The sequence below is a fragment of the Cupressus sempervirens genome, chromosome 7 (assembly GCF_028749045.1).
Source record: "Cupressus sempervirens isolate cs-2001-9-10 chromosome 7, ASM2874904v1, whole genome shotgun sequence".
In the NCBI taxonomy this organism is placed as follows: domain Eukaryota; kingdom Viridiplantae; phylum Streptophyta; class Pinopsida; order Cupressales; family Cupressaceae; genus Cupressus; species Cupressus sempervirens.
This window is the reverse complement of record NC_143124.1, coordinates 701,363,155-701,378,740: the sequence shown is the minus strand read 5'-3', so window position 1 is coordinate 701,378,740 and position 15,586 is coordinate 701,363,155. Positions and strand designations below refer to the sequence as shown.

The window sequence follows — 15,586 nt, the reverse complement described above, 5'->3', positions numbered from 1 at the left end:
ATAATTAAAAAATATGTATTATACCTTTTACATTTTTGAAAAAATTGAAAGAAAAAGGTGGAGTTATTTATTTTAGTACCAATCAATCAAAGGAAGTATACAATATTAAAAAAAAATTAAAAATAGAAACTAACATATTATGGTGTTTGACTATATGAACAGAATAGGAGTGCACAATATTTAAAGTTATTTATTAAGGTTTGATGAGATTGTCATCCATAATTTTGAAATAATGGTCAACATAATTGTATCTTATGAGTTTGTGATGTAGATTTGGAGTAGGTCAAAATAATATTTGTTAATCAATACAATTCAACAAAACATCATATAAGACAAAGTACAGGAAAAAATAATAAAAATATATATTCAAATTTCAAATCATTTTTGAATTAAAGATAATCAATTTTAAAAATAAAAAATTAATATGACCTGTCTAAACATGCACACATACAATATGAATGATATATAAACATTGGTGATAACATTAGTTTATAACATAATAATAATCAAATATTATAAATTCTATTGGTGAAGTATACTTCAAAATAAATATAAAAATAAATAATTAAAGATAAAATAAAATAAGATGTGAAAATTTGAAATATAAAATGATATATATATTGTAAATTATAACAAATATTCAATGTTGAAAAAATAATATATTTTACTCAATAGATTCTTAATCTATCAACCAAGTTAAATAGTTCTAAAGGAGCATGCTTAGTGTAAAGTCTCAACATGAAAGATCATATAAGTGTACCTCCGAAAAAAAAAAACCTCTTAATGTTTATATGGGCTAATTCCACACAAAATGTACCAAACAAGAAAAAAGTCAAACTTATTTTTCCTAAATCTTAGAAAAATGTGAGAACATATAATTGTACCTTAAATAAATACCTTTTAATTAGAGAGTGTGTTGACTAATCTCCATACAAAATGTACTAAAGAACTATAAAATAAAAAAAAGTCAAACTTATTTTTTCTAAATTTTTCCGAAAAAAAACTAATTTTTTCTAATCTATTTTAGATTTTTTTAATATTTTAATGGCACCCCTTAAAAATCAACCCAATTTATTAAAAAGAAAAAAAGAAAAAAAGCTAACCATAAGGTATACAAATTAAGCTGCTCACACATTTAATATGAACTGTATAGGAGGGACCAAGACTTAAAAGAAATATTTTATTAAAAATGGTAGGAAACGAAATTGTCCCATCATTTTTGCAACAATAGGTAATCGGTAACATGGACCTTGAGTTTGTGATGGGGACGAGGAAGGCTCTCAAGCTATAGAGGAGTGGAGTGGAGTAGAGAGGGGCGTTGTATGTCATTGTAAGGCCTAGTGCATCGTTTGAGACTCCGGAAAATACGAGCGACATTGATTAGTAGGAAGCGCACCCGTTCTCTGCTCACATTGTCGGCCAAAACGGCATTAATCTGTAGGTCCTGAGAACCAGATTCAAAACTAGTAATTCTTTATTACTATGTTTTCTTATTTGCTTTGGTCTGTCGCAAAGACGAGAAGATTTGTGGCAATTTATAACTCCTGAGTTTTGGTGCTTCGGGTCATTGCTAAACGCCTCAGAAGGGACACACGGGGGAAAGGAAAAACCTCATGTAATTCAAAGGATCCCCAGATCCAATGCTGCAATTAAGGCCGACATTGTGATTGACATCTGAAGTTTTACTCTCTTATTCCTTACTTTTTCAGTGGAAGAGCAGGCCGAGAGTCATGTCTCTGAAGAAGGGATGGAGGAGATATGGAGTTGCAGTCGTTTTTTTGGTTCTGTTGTCCATGCTCGTCCCATTGGTCTTCTTGCTTGAACTTTATGGAGGATTCCAAACCGGTAAGTCAAACATCAACATCTCTAATGCGAGATCAATGAATCTAGTAGATAATGATAAGACATTGTGGCATTGCCCCTTATGGGATCTTATTGAAGTGCAATCAATACCCATTTGCTAGTTTTTTTGGTGCGCTTTGCTTCACCAGATTGTATCCACTTCTTCTGTTTTGGGTATGCTGAGACAACGGGCATTTCTAGATTACTTGTGCTTTATGGGCACTTTTAGATTGTATGAGATCTTGCTTAGCAGAAGCAAAAGGTTAAGAACTCTTAATGATTTCCCAAGTTTGGCTCGATCCATTCTTTAGCAAGCCGATTTTAGTGATTTGACATGTACACGACGTTTTGAGGACAGATACATTCTTAGGGCAGATTCAATGTCAGAGCGTTTCGGATCAAGATTTAGAAAAAACGCAAGAGAAAGGGTTTACTGAATTTATCATTATTATTTTTTCGCCTTCAAGTGCCTCAGTGTTAATGTGGTGTAGGAGTTGGTTTCAACGAATCTTTGCTGTAATGTTGGGGAGAATCTGGATTTCAACAAGTCCTTAATATGCCGCAGTTCACAAGGTGGTCCTGTTATTGGCCACATTGGACTACTGTACTTGCTTGATAAACACTCTAAATACGCATCTGGTTTATTTACCTGCGAATGCAATTCTATAGTCGTTTTACATATACTGTCAATGCGACTGCTTTAGCTTAATATGGTCCTCTGTGGACTCCCATTTGCGCTCTGTATTGAAGCTCTAAAGAATCAATAGGAAATATGAGAGAGAATTAGAAGTCTCAATTTGAATTTCCTTCCAATTCCAGTCCTGCTGTGGTAGTAACCCAGGAATGTTCTTCTCGATGACAATTATGACACAAGCATGTCACAAAACGGAGGTTCTGATGAATACACTTGAAAGAGGATTGCTATTTCCAAAGGAAGCGTAATATAGTTTTTAAGTTTTGTTTTTTGGTGATAAGTGAGAAACGTTTCTGGTTGGTAGGTTTATTGTCAGTTGTACATGCTTTAATTGCAAGCTTTTCTTCGTCAAATTCCATCTTTTGGTGTTTCAGATGTTTTCTCATTTACTTTTCTTTGCAGTTTGATCTCTCTGTGAATTTCTTCGATTTTTTTCTTATTTCTTAAGGAAAACATTTTGGTTTTATCTAATTTTGTGGATTTCTATGCTTCTTTTGCAGGTTATATCACTGACGAAGGCCCCTCAACAGTGGTAAGACCATTTCCATTGTTGAATATTGATTGATGCACAGCCTTTTTGTTGTTTGCTCATGTTTTGCATTTCGAGTTCTAATGTTGAATGCAAATATAACATTATTTACAACCATATGTATATAAAAAATCTGGTCATATTACTCTTGACGCTTTCTATCTAATAAGTGCCATTATATGTTATTTACTTTTCTGGTATCTATTTAGATTTGTAGTAGCTACTTCTTTCCTATGTCACACCTTGTCCATTCAAACACCTTTTTCACCTTTTCAAAATGGTGAGTTAAAAAAATGTTTTCAACCTCACTTAACTATATGTATATGTGTGTGTGTTATTACAGTTTAGACAAAACAATCCAATATGATAGATATAGAAAGAAAACTAGAAATCATAAGATAGTAATTTTAATAGTTACAATCTCTCTTCTAATTAATATTCAATAAATTACTCCATTGCAATTTTGTCATATAACATTCTCCTCCTTCTTTATGCAATTTTCCTTCTCTAGACAATTCTGTTCTCACTCAAGATAAATGAATACTTAATAAATGCTAAACTGAACTATCTACAACAAGCCTACAAATATATATCTATGTCACCCAACTCTCCAGCACAGGAACTGGAAACGACAGGCAATGGGGAGATTTGTTTTGGGGACAGGATGGGAAGGAGCCATTTCCCACGGACATTAAGGGGATTATTATTCAAAATATTTGGAAAGTTTTAAAAATATAGAAAATTTTAAATATTTGTATTATAGCATTGATTAAGACAATCATCATATACATTGTGGAATCTTAACACATAGCATTAGGTTTTTTCATTAAAATGCACATGCATGACATAAATTTATTGTCCAATTGTAGCATGACACATTCAAGTGATGCATCCTCCCAAAGGGATCCCGTATCTAATCTGTAGCAAACTGGGCAACAGTTGAGCAAAGCTTGTAACAAGATTTCATATTGAAATATAGAAGTATAAATTTCATTAAACTATATTCATATCAGCATATAACCCCTCCAGGATTAAGTACTTTTACAATCAGAAACATGGGTACTCTCATTAGTTATCTCTCGGTCATGCTTCTATTAGAATATATTGGCTAGATTGATCATTAAATGTGAATGTAATAATACAGAAATTCATGCACACTTTCCCAAAAAAATGTGCATTTACATCACATACCTGCTCGCCCATTCTAGCATTGTAGCAGTACCAGTTGGTGCATTTGCTACACAGTATGACAGGTAATGTACCTGTACATATAGGGTAGACAGCAAAAGTTATGATGAAGAAACAAACCAACTGAAGTTTTTTAACCAAGATGTAGCAACCTTGTCTCACCATAAGAGAATCTATAAAATTGCTATACCAGCCACACAATTGGGCAAAAACATTGAAAATGCCAACAAATATCAGTTAAAAATTAAAGTTCTTTGATTTGTTTTTTTTCTTTTGAAAAGAAACATATTGTTGCGGGGCCATAGGGGATGGCTAGCTGTCCGTAAGAGTTTCCTGCATATGCTCAGACATCCTCGGGATGTTTCCTGATTTTACTCAGTAGGTTTTTGGGGCGAGCGGAGATGCTTCTTGTTTTCACTTAGTAGATTTTTTTGGGGAGCAGAGATGTTTCCAACCCATCTGTGTGTCCCCAGGATGTTTCCATGCATGGATGGCTCTTATTTGGCCGGTTGACATGTCTGAATAACATAAAATTATATCTAGCATAGAAACTAGTCATGCCAGAAGGTCCAAAATACTAGACACGATTCATCATCCATGTTTTAGACATGATTTATTGTTAAATTTCCCCATTATCAACAAGATGGGTATCCCTAAGTGTCATACAATATGCATTCAATACTTATTGAAGTAGTCTAAAGCTAGATTTACCTGCCACATCATTTAAATAACTTGATATTAATTTCATTTCTTATATAAAACTTGCTCCTTTATAAATCAATATAGTTGCTTTTCTCATAAATCCTAACAATATGCTCAACAATGTTCGAAATGCACACCACCCTGAATTTAAGTAATCTCCCATATGTCTGAAATAGCTACTTGGGGATCTTGAGGATATATATTTTATCTATTCCCCTTCTTGTGGTGGTTTTGGTGACTAACCAGCATTTCCTAGGTGTTCCAATCACCCCTACTTGTCCTTGAGACCTTAGGGCACCCCAACATCAAATGCATGATAAACAGTTAAAAAAGTAAAAGAACTTTCTAAGCAATTAAACCCCTACAGGAGAGGATAACCAAGGTTTGTCAATTTTAAAAAAATACCTCTAAAACCTGCATGCATTGTAGTTTTGCATTCGCCAAAAGGGAAGTGGAAAATAGGAAAAGAGAAAACAAGAGAGAGGATGCTGTTTCCAAGACATTTCTAAGCTTGTTGCTCAATTTGCCTATTTACTATATTATTATATGATCCGATATTTCTTTTTGTTTTCCTTTATCTCTAAATTTAAATCATATTTCATATTATAAATTTATCAGTGATCAGATAGATTTTAGAATCAGTGAATTGTTATTATACTTAAAATTCTCATTTTCCCATAGTTTCTTTTGTGTTATTTTAGGTATTTTGATCTATTTGTATGTGTGTGTATAATAGCTGGCTCCTCTGCCTTCGCAAAATTGGGAGTTGTGTTTGTCAACTTTGCTCTAGTGTGCAAACCCTCTGAGTACTCCCCGAGTCATATAGTACTCTCTATTTTTTTGTTGAGCGAGTACTCGCAAGTTTAGCTCTTGCATTTTTTTGGCACAAATAACCATGGGTAAAATATTGATTTAGGCAAAACGCTGGTTAAAACATTTTTTCCACATGCTGTTTTTGATATAAAACCATGCATTTTGTCTTTCAAGATGTCAATTTTTAATTCAATACATTTTGTAATTGGATTTTACAAAAAAATATTGTTTCTTAAAGAGATCATAATTTTTAGTTTTTTCGAAGTAGCCAAGTTTTCTCCGAGATTTTGCCGAGTTGAAACTTTTGGGCTTGCTAAGTGCTCTCTGAGTCCGAGTCTGCAAACTATGGAACTTTTTGCCATCCCCAAAACATTTCCCTGCACTTTCAAAACTTGGAGAAACATTGTTTTCCGATGAAACACTTTTCTTTAGCAATTATGTATGAGATCTCATCGGAATTATAAATATTTGGGAATCTCAGGATCTATCATAGTTTAAGAGGTAATGCATTGCAAAAGTTGCATGATATCCAGAATTTGTCCACATGAAACATGACCAGGTATATCCGAGGTACATTCTAATCTGTTTTATTTTAACTTGGTTGAACAAACTTGATATATCCAGTCTCAATGCCATGCCACCTTCAAGAGCTCTATCAATTTGCTCATTTTCAGAATAAGCTTTCATCAGTTCAATCACCAATTTTATCATTCAAGTTCTACCTTGATTTTGCCAATATTGAAATACAAATGACAAAAGGAACAACTATAGCCTAGTTAGACAGTGAAACACTGACTTTGAACCTCTTGATTATGATTAGAGTCCAGTTAAACAATGGCATTGATCAAAACAGACAATTATTCATCATGTATATCCTGTGAAACAAAACAAAGTGTATCATTCATCATTTATCCCACTGAAGAATGTTTTCATGTCACACGAATGTGTGATAATGAAAACAATCCATGTCAATATTGAAAAATAGAGTTTTCATTCTCTATATACTTCATATATATATATATATATATTCTTAACTCTGCATAAAAGACCATTATAGATCAGAATCAATATATTTCTGTAATACATGCTACCACAGGCGCCCTCCTGTACCCTCCTGTTTGGAAATCATTTTCATCCTTGGAGAACAAATAAATGTAGTGTAAATAATGACTACCATGTTTTGCTGCTCTGATTTATGCATAACAGTAAAGAAAACATTAGTAAGATCCCGAGTAGATAAAAACTAAAGTCATACAGATCTCATCTCAACTTTAGAACACGATAGACTGTGTGTATGTAGCTAATACACATGCACACAGACACAGACACAGACACAGACACAGACACAGACACACACACTGATTTGTGTTACACAAATGCCGCTAGTGCTTCATCACTTCTTGGTTAACAGTAGTAAGGTGCTACCTCTGTTAAGTTGAGGTCACCTCTATCTTTATTAGATTGAGTTAAATGATTTACTGTTTGGCAGCTCAGCTCTTGACCATTTGGTTTTACCGAGCTAACTCACCTCCTGTTTGAGAGTTAAACTCATGACTAAGGACGCCATCTCCTTGATCCGTGCATCCTAGAGGCTTATTCATTCGTTATGATGTTTTGTGTTATATCTTTGATATTAGAATATAGTTGATATTTACATTCTACATTTGTTGTTTGCATGTAGCTTGTCTTCATTCTGTTAGATCTAGGTTTTGCATTTTGTTTCTCATTGAGTCTCACATGGTATTAGAGACTAATTGGTGTTTGGAGCCATTTCAAATCTCTTTAGGGTTTGGGGTTTCAGATTGAATCTGGTCAAGTGATCAATTTTCAGTGTATCTTATAGCTCAAAAAAGATTGTGCCATTGTCTTCAATCGACTATAAAATAATTGATGTTGGAGTAAGGTAATTGGAGGCAAGTTTTTAAAGCCTCTATTTTGCAGATATAGTTTTGTGCAAGATTTGTATACGAATTGCTATTGTTCTCTAAGGTACGAGTTGTCTATATTCTTTTACAGGATTTTTTCACAGTATAAATTAAAATAAAAAGGGGGACATCTGAAAAATGCACAAACTATACAATGTATGTGTCCGTTTTCATAGGCCCAAGATCTATTGTTAGGGTTGCAACTACTAAGAGCCACAAATTTATTTGTTGGAGCTGCCCTTGTTGTTCTTCAGCCATTGTCTACATGGCATTTACAACCATTTCAGTAACCCGCTTATATGAGGATCTGCATGGCTTTTTTACCTTCTATGGACAATGGACTTTCTTTAGAAACAACAAACTATCCAAAATTTGGTGGAAAAATGAACAGGTTCACTAAATTTGTAGTATTCCAGTATATCTGGTGTATTCTCTAGATTTGGAGACCTAAATTTATCTAGTTGACATCTATATTTGGCTGCATTTTTTTGTGTCAGCTCCAAATTTGCCAACTCTTTCAAGTTTAGTAATTCTTTTGTTTGTCCCTTCTAGTTTGGTTGTGTTTTACCTCTTCAAACACTTTTCATGTAGATAGGTACACCTTTTGTCTAAACTGTTGGATTTTTGGGCCTATTGGTGCAATATTGCACCTATTAATAAGTTTAGTGCTTGATTACATAGTTGTGGCACTCCCATTAGGCTAAAAGTCCAAAAGGATGGCTTAATGGAGGCCAATGATGAAAATCCATAGGAGTGTCAAATGCTAGCAGCACGAGGTACACACCCAAAGAAGTTTTCATGAAGATACGGTCACTGCAAATTGAATGCAGCGCATACAACTGACTTGCAGCAAGAAGGAAGTGGCATCGAAGGAAGAGGGACACGCTCCTGTGCTGAACAATGCACACTCATGTAATGCATGTATAAGTAGATAAGAGAGATAGAGCAACAATGTAGGGAATGCATAGTAGAAGAAAGAAACACCAGAGAAGACAGAGGGAAGAGATATGAGGACAATATGATATGTAATTGAGATTATTGTATAATACATAAAGTTAGATATTAATGATTGTATACCAGAAAGTAATGTGAATAGATATGTTTATATCATTTGATTTATTTTTTCTGTACTCCACTACACTGATCTGTTATGCACCTCACAAGCTCCAATTCTCTTCTTATCCTTAAATTGGGATATAGGTGCAACACTAAAGAGCATCGGCATGACAGTTTAGTCTATGTTCCCCTGTTTGCTAACACCTATGATATTAGGAATAATTAGTTCTTCATTTAAACAGCTAATAAGGACATGTATTTACCTTCATTTGAGATATATAAGTGTTGCCTTTACCTCATTGCACTTTAATTGATATTAGTTAGGTTCTGCTTCTATTTAGTTAAGACCATCTTTGTCTTAGTCAAATTGAGTTGGGTGATACATTGTTGCACAATTCAACACTTTGCCTTTTAGTAGTTAAAGTGAGTTAACTTCTCTCTTGATTGGGAGGGATTGAGAGCTAAACACATGGCCTCTAGACAGTATCTCTTTGACTTATGGATCTCAAAGGCCTATATATTCGGGTACAATGTTTTGTATACATCTATTTGAATGTAGTTGATGTTTGCATCTTGCATAATTGTTTGTTTGCATGTAGCTTGTGTAATTTGTCTTCATTTATCTGGATTTAGGTTTGTGTTTGTGTTTGGATTCTTACTTAATTTAATGTTCCATTATCATATGCTTCATTACCATAGACTAATTGGTTATTATGCTTGTTATTCCTCATGGCACATGCCCCCTTTTGTCACAAGCAAACAATTAGTTCTAAACTTTGGAAGGATTTTCACATCTAAACAAATATCATATAATCATGGAATAATATTATTATAACTTAAGATTCCATTAAACACACCAGTTGACACACTATCATGCCTCATTGATCTCAATATTCTCCCTCTCTTACAAGTTCTCTTCATTGGTGATGAATAAAATATCAAATTATAATACTAGCATAGCTCCTTTAAAATTCAAAAAACATAAATTTTGTTTATAACATGTGCACAATTCAAATCATTGGGATAACAGACTTTCCTCTACTTGATCTAATAGCAATACAAGCATGTTTTTTTTTGTATTTGGCAAATGCCAAATATCATTCAGGATTACACGTTACTCATGATGTTGATGTGTTTTGGAAAGTTCTCTTCCAGCTTGCAACCCTACCAAAGAGCTCAGGAATCAGGGTTGATTTTGCCATAAAAACATACACTTCCATTTCCAGAATGTTCTTGTGTGGTGATCATGCCCCACACCAGAGGCATCATCATATTAGAATTTTTATTTTAGGATGGTTATTTGTATTCAGAGGCATCATCATATTAGCCCACATAACACAAAAATTGAACCTTATGCTACTTCATCTGTGTCATATCGTTGGTTTGTGTGGATCACCTAGGCTTTTTGATGTAAATGAGGGTATGGAATTCAGATCACATTAAAATTCAGACATTAATGTATTTGATCCATTGCCATGGCTGCTACCTGTGTGTCATATCTTTTCTTCTTTCCTGCCAGGAATAGATGTGTTACTCTCACAATAATAAATTTATAACACAAGCTGATGCCAGGAAGAAATTCTGTTACAAGTTGCACAAGAGTTGGTATGAGTGACCTTGTATGTATTATATAGGTAAGTATTGCCTGTTCTAGGACACTGGCCAAGGCACGTGTCTTCTTTTGGAGATATATTTGCACAAGAAGATGCTTGTTTACAATCATGTCTTACATAGCCAGTTTGTAACATATAGGAATTAGAATTGCAGTATGTGGACAAGTAGTCTTTATTGGCTCTCATACCAAATCCTAATGCTAATTGATCTCATTGCTATATAGATATCCAATCATATTTCTCTTAAACCTCTTTCTAAATAAATTCCTTAATTTTTTTGATTCGCTTTTCTTTTCTCTAGTCAAATTGTTAGTATAACCTTCACGTATTTCCAAAAGAAGTCACAGAAAGTGATATATATGATTCAATCTCTTTGAAGTAGTTTCCAATTGGAGGAATGGAATGGTTTCTACTAGTGTTCTTATTTTGAAATCCAGTATTTTCAAGTTTTGCAGTGATGTCACAGAAGATTTGAGATGTACTATTCTTATGTTTTGCGTTGTGTCCAGAACCAGACAGAGGATTCCAGGCTTCATAGTATGCTTGAACATGACAATTCTTCGCTGGAAGCAGTGGTATGGATGGCTACACCTAGCCGAGTCTTGATATGTTTAGGTTTATTTTGCAAACTGCTTGTTGGAATGTTTTATGAGGCATTGCGGGCAGTTTTAAGTGGACCACAATCCTGCATCTGCTATAGCATAGGGTTAACTGGAATAACTATATTTTTTCATAATACATCTATTTGTTTATTTTCCCTCTGAAATTTTGATTTTAGGTTGTTTTACATTTTGCCCCGCTTCACGTTTATGATTGATGCAGCGTTTTTGTTGTCTTTGTTTTGCAGAGACATAGTTCTAGTCAGGTAGCTGGTTTTCCCAACAAATCACAATCATCACAGTTAAAAATTTCCAATGGTGGAGTTGTAACAAAGTTTTCAAATTTCTCTGCATCTGATGTAAGCACAAGTATTTCAAGATTTTCCAAGTTCACGGCTTTAAAGGAAGCTTTCTCCTTACTTTTATGATTGATTTGTTATGGTCTAAATCTATTGGATGTATTTGGATATGTGATGGACAACCTGAGCATGCAGAATCCCTGACATATTTATTAGTTCCTTGATTCAATAACTGTGTTGGTAGTTGGCCTTTTTGGGATTAAGGATCACTATTACCCGATGACATATATAGTAGTTTGTGAGTAGTTTTAAAACCATCATACTGCAAATTCTGTTCTTGTTGTAAGACACTTGAAGGTTTCTCCCTTAAGTGGCTTGGTCTAAGAATCCAGTGTACTTTTATTTTTCTCATATTATGCAGATCTGCTGTTGTTTCTTCTATTATTTATTCTATTAGTATAGCTTTTGGAATATGGTAACTTTCTTTCATGATTGTGTCTGTGATTATTATGTATTCTAATTAGTGGTTTTGATTTTTGGTTTCCAGATAAAGGCTGGTAAAATTACCAAAGATTCTGGACTTAAAGACAGCCTGGATAAATTGCTGAATAGGCATCCAATCTCAGGAGGTACACACGTAAGATTCTGTAAGCTTTGACAAGATTTTGGAAAGCACCAAAATTTTGAGATAAGTTATTTTTCTTTACAGGATCAGATGTTCTGAATTTCAGTTGGCATTCTGCAAAAAATGCAGGATTGCCAGAGAAATTCGATGCTTCTTCATTTCCAGACAGCACTGTAGAAATGAAGGTAAGAGTCTGTAGTACTGTAGTCTCAAAAGCTTTTTATAAAATTCTCTTTTGAGTCTCGACTTGTTCTAATTTACACAATCTCATGTGAGATTGTTGTATGTATTATTTTCCTTACTTTACCAAAACTCTCTACTGTTTAAAATTCAGCAGAGTGAAAATTCAGCTGAGAGTAATGTTAAAACAAACATCAATGGCAATGGCTTCTCTGATGACATGGACAAAGATTGTGAAGTTGCTCTGGGAAGTTACTGCAAGTGGAGCACTGAGCATAGAGAAGAAATGGGTGATTCTTTGGTTAAAGTGTTAAAAAATCAACTGTTCCTTGCAAGGGCTTATTATCCAAGTATTGTCAAACACCGCAATCGTGAGAAGATCCAACATGAGCTCAAGCAGCACATCCAGAGCATTGAACATATGCTAAGTGAGGCAACTGCAGATGCTGATCTTCCAGAAGGGTAAGTGCTTATGAAAAGAAACATTTAATAGAATTGCTTGTATTTGAATCCGTTGTGATTTGAAGTTGTGTTCTTTGTGTAGTGCACAGAAGAAGAAAAAGACCATGGAAGTTGTTCTTGCAAGAAATTACCCACTTGATTGTAATAATGTTGTTAAAAAGTTGGGACAAATCCTTGATCTTACTGAGGATGAAGCCCACTTCCACAGAAAACAAAGTGTCTTTCTCTATCAGCTAGCGGTCCAAACAATGCCTAAAAGTCATCATTGTCTCTCAATGAGATTGACTGTTGAATATTTTCGAACTTATGAAGGCAGTTTTGAGCCACCCTTGAGCAAGAATTTGCAAGATTTGAGTCTCTATCATTATGCCATTTATTCTACTAATATCCTTGCAGCATCTGTGGTCATTAATTCAACTATTATTAATGCAAAGGTATGACTCTATGATCAATAAGAGCAATAAATGATATGACTGTTGTTGTTATAGCTCTTACTATATAGGTTTAATTCCTTCTTTTGTCATACATTGCAGGAACCAGAGAAGCATGTGTTTCATATCATAACAGATAGACAAAATTACATTTCAATGAAGTTTTGGTTTCTGGAGAACACCTATCGCAGCTCAACTGTCCATGTTCAGAAACTTGATGATTTAAACCTTTTTCATTCCAGCAACTCTATGATAGCTTCTATATCATCAGAAGAGTTTCGTGTTGCAGTTGAAAGCTACACTAAAAAAACTAGTGATCCTTCTATTTCAAACAGGAAGATTAATTATTTGTCTACCTTCAATCATCCTCATTTTTGGCTTCCTGAAATTTTACCTAGTTTAGACAAGGTGCTTCTTTTGGATGAAGATGTAGTTGTGCAAAAGGATTTGACACCTCTTTGGAGTATTGATTTGCAAGGAAAAGTAAATGGTGCAGTGGAGGATTGTGAAGTGAGGTTTCATCACTTGAGGAAATACCTCAATAGCTCAAAATTATTTGCGACTGGTTTTGATGGAAATCAATGTACATGGATGTCTGGAATGAATATTCTTGATCTGCAACAGTGGAGAAAGCAAGATTTGACAAGACTTTACAAGAGATGGCTAAAGCTGGTAAATTCTCCTTATTTTTGAATGAGATCTTCGCCAGAAGCATCTGAACAAGCATAAGAATTTCTAATGTTGGTCTGCTTTTGAAACCATGGTTAGATTATCAGGAAACATCTTTATGCATGTTTATCTATTATAATAGTATGGTTAAAATACAGAAATTGCCATGTTCTTACTACTGAGATTCTGTTCTTGATTTCACAGCAAAGCCGATACAAAGTTCCATGGAGGCTTGGAGCATTACCAGCCAGTTTGACTACATTCTATAATATGACATACAATTTGGATAAATCTTGGCTTTCAGTTGGTTTGGGTCATAACTATGGAATTGATCAACATGACATTAAAAGCTCTGCTGTTTTGCATTATAATGGTGCCTTGAAGCCTTGGTTAGAGATAGGGATAAAAAGGTATAAGTCCTATTGGGCCAAGTACTTAAAACGAGATGATCACTTCATGCTAGATTGTAATGTTAACAGATAATGTACCATCATGTGTACACAGTGCATCTCAAGAGGAGATGAAAATTTGTTCAGGCATAGCGGTGAGTGATGCTTTTGCATATGCCACATTGGTTTTGCGAATGCCTAATTGGAGGCAAGCATCGGATGAACATATCTGCTTGTGGGCTAGACCCTTGAAAGAAAATTATTCTTTTATTCAATAGTGTAAAATCATTTATTAGGGGCTTCCAATGCTGGAAGCTTCTCCAATGTAGAACTGTGCTCTTGCAGGCTCCAGGTATGATTTTTGAATTATGCGTCTTTTATCCTGTATGTTTGTTTTGTTAACTACATTCTAGTGCTTAAAGTAAGTTTGACAGCAAAGAGGAAGAACAAAGTTTGAATGCCTTAAGGCCTACTTATGTTAATTATTTGATTCGTTTTCTATCCAGAACAGTGTAGAGGACTAGAGGGCAACTGGATTGTGTATTTAAAGTTCATCTAGCATGGTCTAGTTTCTTATGAACATTCAAGATAACCATCAAGACTGCTTATGTGGCAGAGCTACTGAGTAATGTTCCAAAGGAGATTGATTTCTGTCTGAAGTTATATTTGAATGAGAGTAAAGAATTATGCTAACAGATTCCCCATTAAATAGAAAGCTATGAAAACATGACTTCACTCGTACTAATTGCAGAAATTCAGGATTAACACTGAATTGGATATTTCTTTCACAAGAGATCTCAAATGGACTATTTGATGATTCTCATTGGACCTCAATGACATTTCTATAGAATGGAGTCAAGTGCAGATGTATGAACTCCTAAATTTGAAGTCACTCCCATAGAATGTAGACTGCCCCTTGGGAGGTCATCTGGTTGTTTTTATTTTTGCTTTTGACGTTGCTTTTGCCAGGGGCCCCCAAATTTTACTCATGGTCATTATGTTTGAAATGTTAGAAGAATTGAAATTAAATAATTTGCTGTGTTTTCTATGGAGTGCCCACTTCTGATGTGGATTACACATGTAGGAGGCAAGTAGAACATTTACAAACTTATTAAATCAACCATATCTGTATTGCCTCAACCACTTGTGTTACGGATGGGGTCCCAAGAGTTCACATGAGCTTAATGAACAGAAAACACAATTTTACCTGGAATCTTTAAATCAAGGGATTGTTGTAGTCTAGTCTACTTTTCACTCAGCTTACCAGTTTCATCGATGTTCTATGGCATCAAAGTTTACCACATTTTTCATATTGTTTAAAATACCATACAAAATCAAATGATTTGAGTTTGCTTAATTGTTCTAGATTGATGGCCATAATTTAGTTTTACAAACCTGAGGTCAGAGGACCTTAATGCACAGAAAACACAGTTTGACCTGGATCCTTTAAATCAACAGATTGTTGTAATTTTTCTTTACTTTTCATTCTGCTTACCAGTTTCATTGATGTTCCAGGGCATCAAAGTTTACCACATATTTGTCATATTGTTGAAAACATCGACACAAAATC

The 15,586-nt window shown here is 34.4% G+C and overlaps 1 protein-coding gene across 4 annotated transcripts; it reads left to right on the top strand.

Annotated features, from left to right (window-relative positions):
• The first annotated feature begins 1,216 nt into the window (after positions 1-1,216).
• On the top strand, positions 1,217-14,382 carry GAUT7 (galacturonosyltransferase 7). Of its 4 annotated transcripts, none has more exons than XM_089792571.1 (10): positions 1,217-1,845; positions 3,037-3,068; positions 10,872-10,937; positions 11,210-11,320; positions 11,808-11,889; positions 12,015-12,070; positions 12,223-12,527; positions 12,610-12,961; positions 13,061-13,630; positions 13,832-14,382. In XM_089792571.1, the coding sequence occupies exons 1-10, from the start codon at positions 1,731-1,733 to the stop codon at positions 14,108-14,110; spliced, it is 1,968 nt and encodes a 655-aa protein (XP_089648697.1). In that variant the 5' UTR covers positions 1,217-1,730; the 3' UTR covers positions 14,111-14,382. The 4 variants fall into 4 exon arrangements, with proteins under 4 accessions (XP_089648697.1, XP_089648696.1, XP_089648695.1 ...); XM_089792570.1 differs by having other exon boundaries at positions 12,220-12,527; XM_089792569.1 differs by having other exon boundaries at positions 11,970-12,070.
• Positions 14,383-15,586: the final 1,204 nt, after the last annotated feature.

Coding starts and splice junctions, on each gene's coding strand:
- GAUT7 (XM_089792568.1), top strand. CDS start 1,731: ATGTCTCTGAAGAAGGGATGGAGGAGATATGGAGTTGCAGTCGTTTTT. Junction 10,938..11,209: donor ATTCTTCGCTGGAAGCAGTG/GTATGGATGGCT, acceptor TTTGTTTTGCAG/AGACATAGTTCTAGTCAGGT. Junction 11,321..11,807: donor CAAATTTCTCTGCATCTGAT/GTAAGCACAAGT, acceptor TTTGGTTTCCAG/ATAAAGGCTGGTAAAATTAC.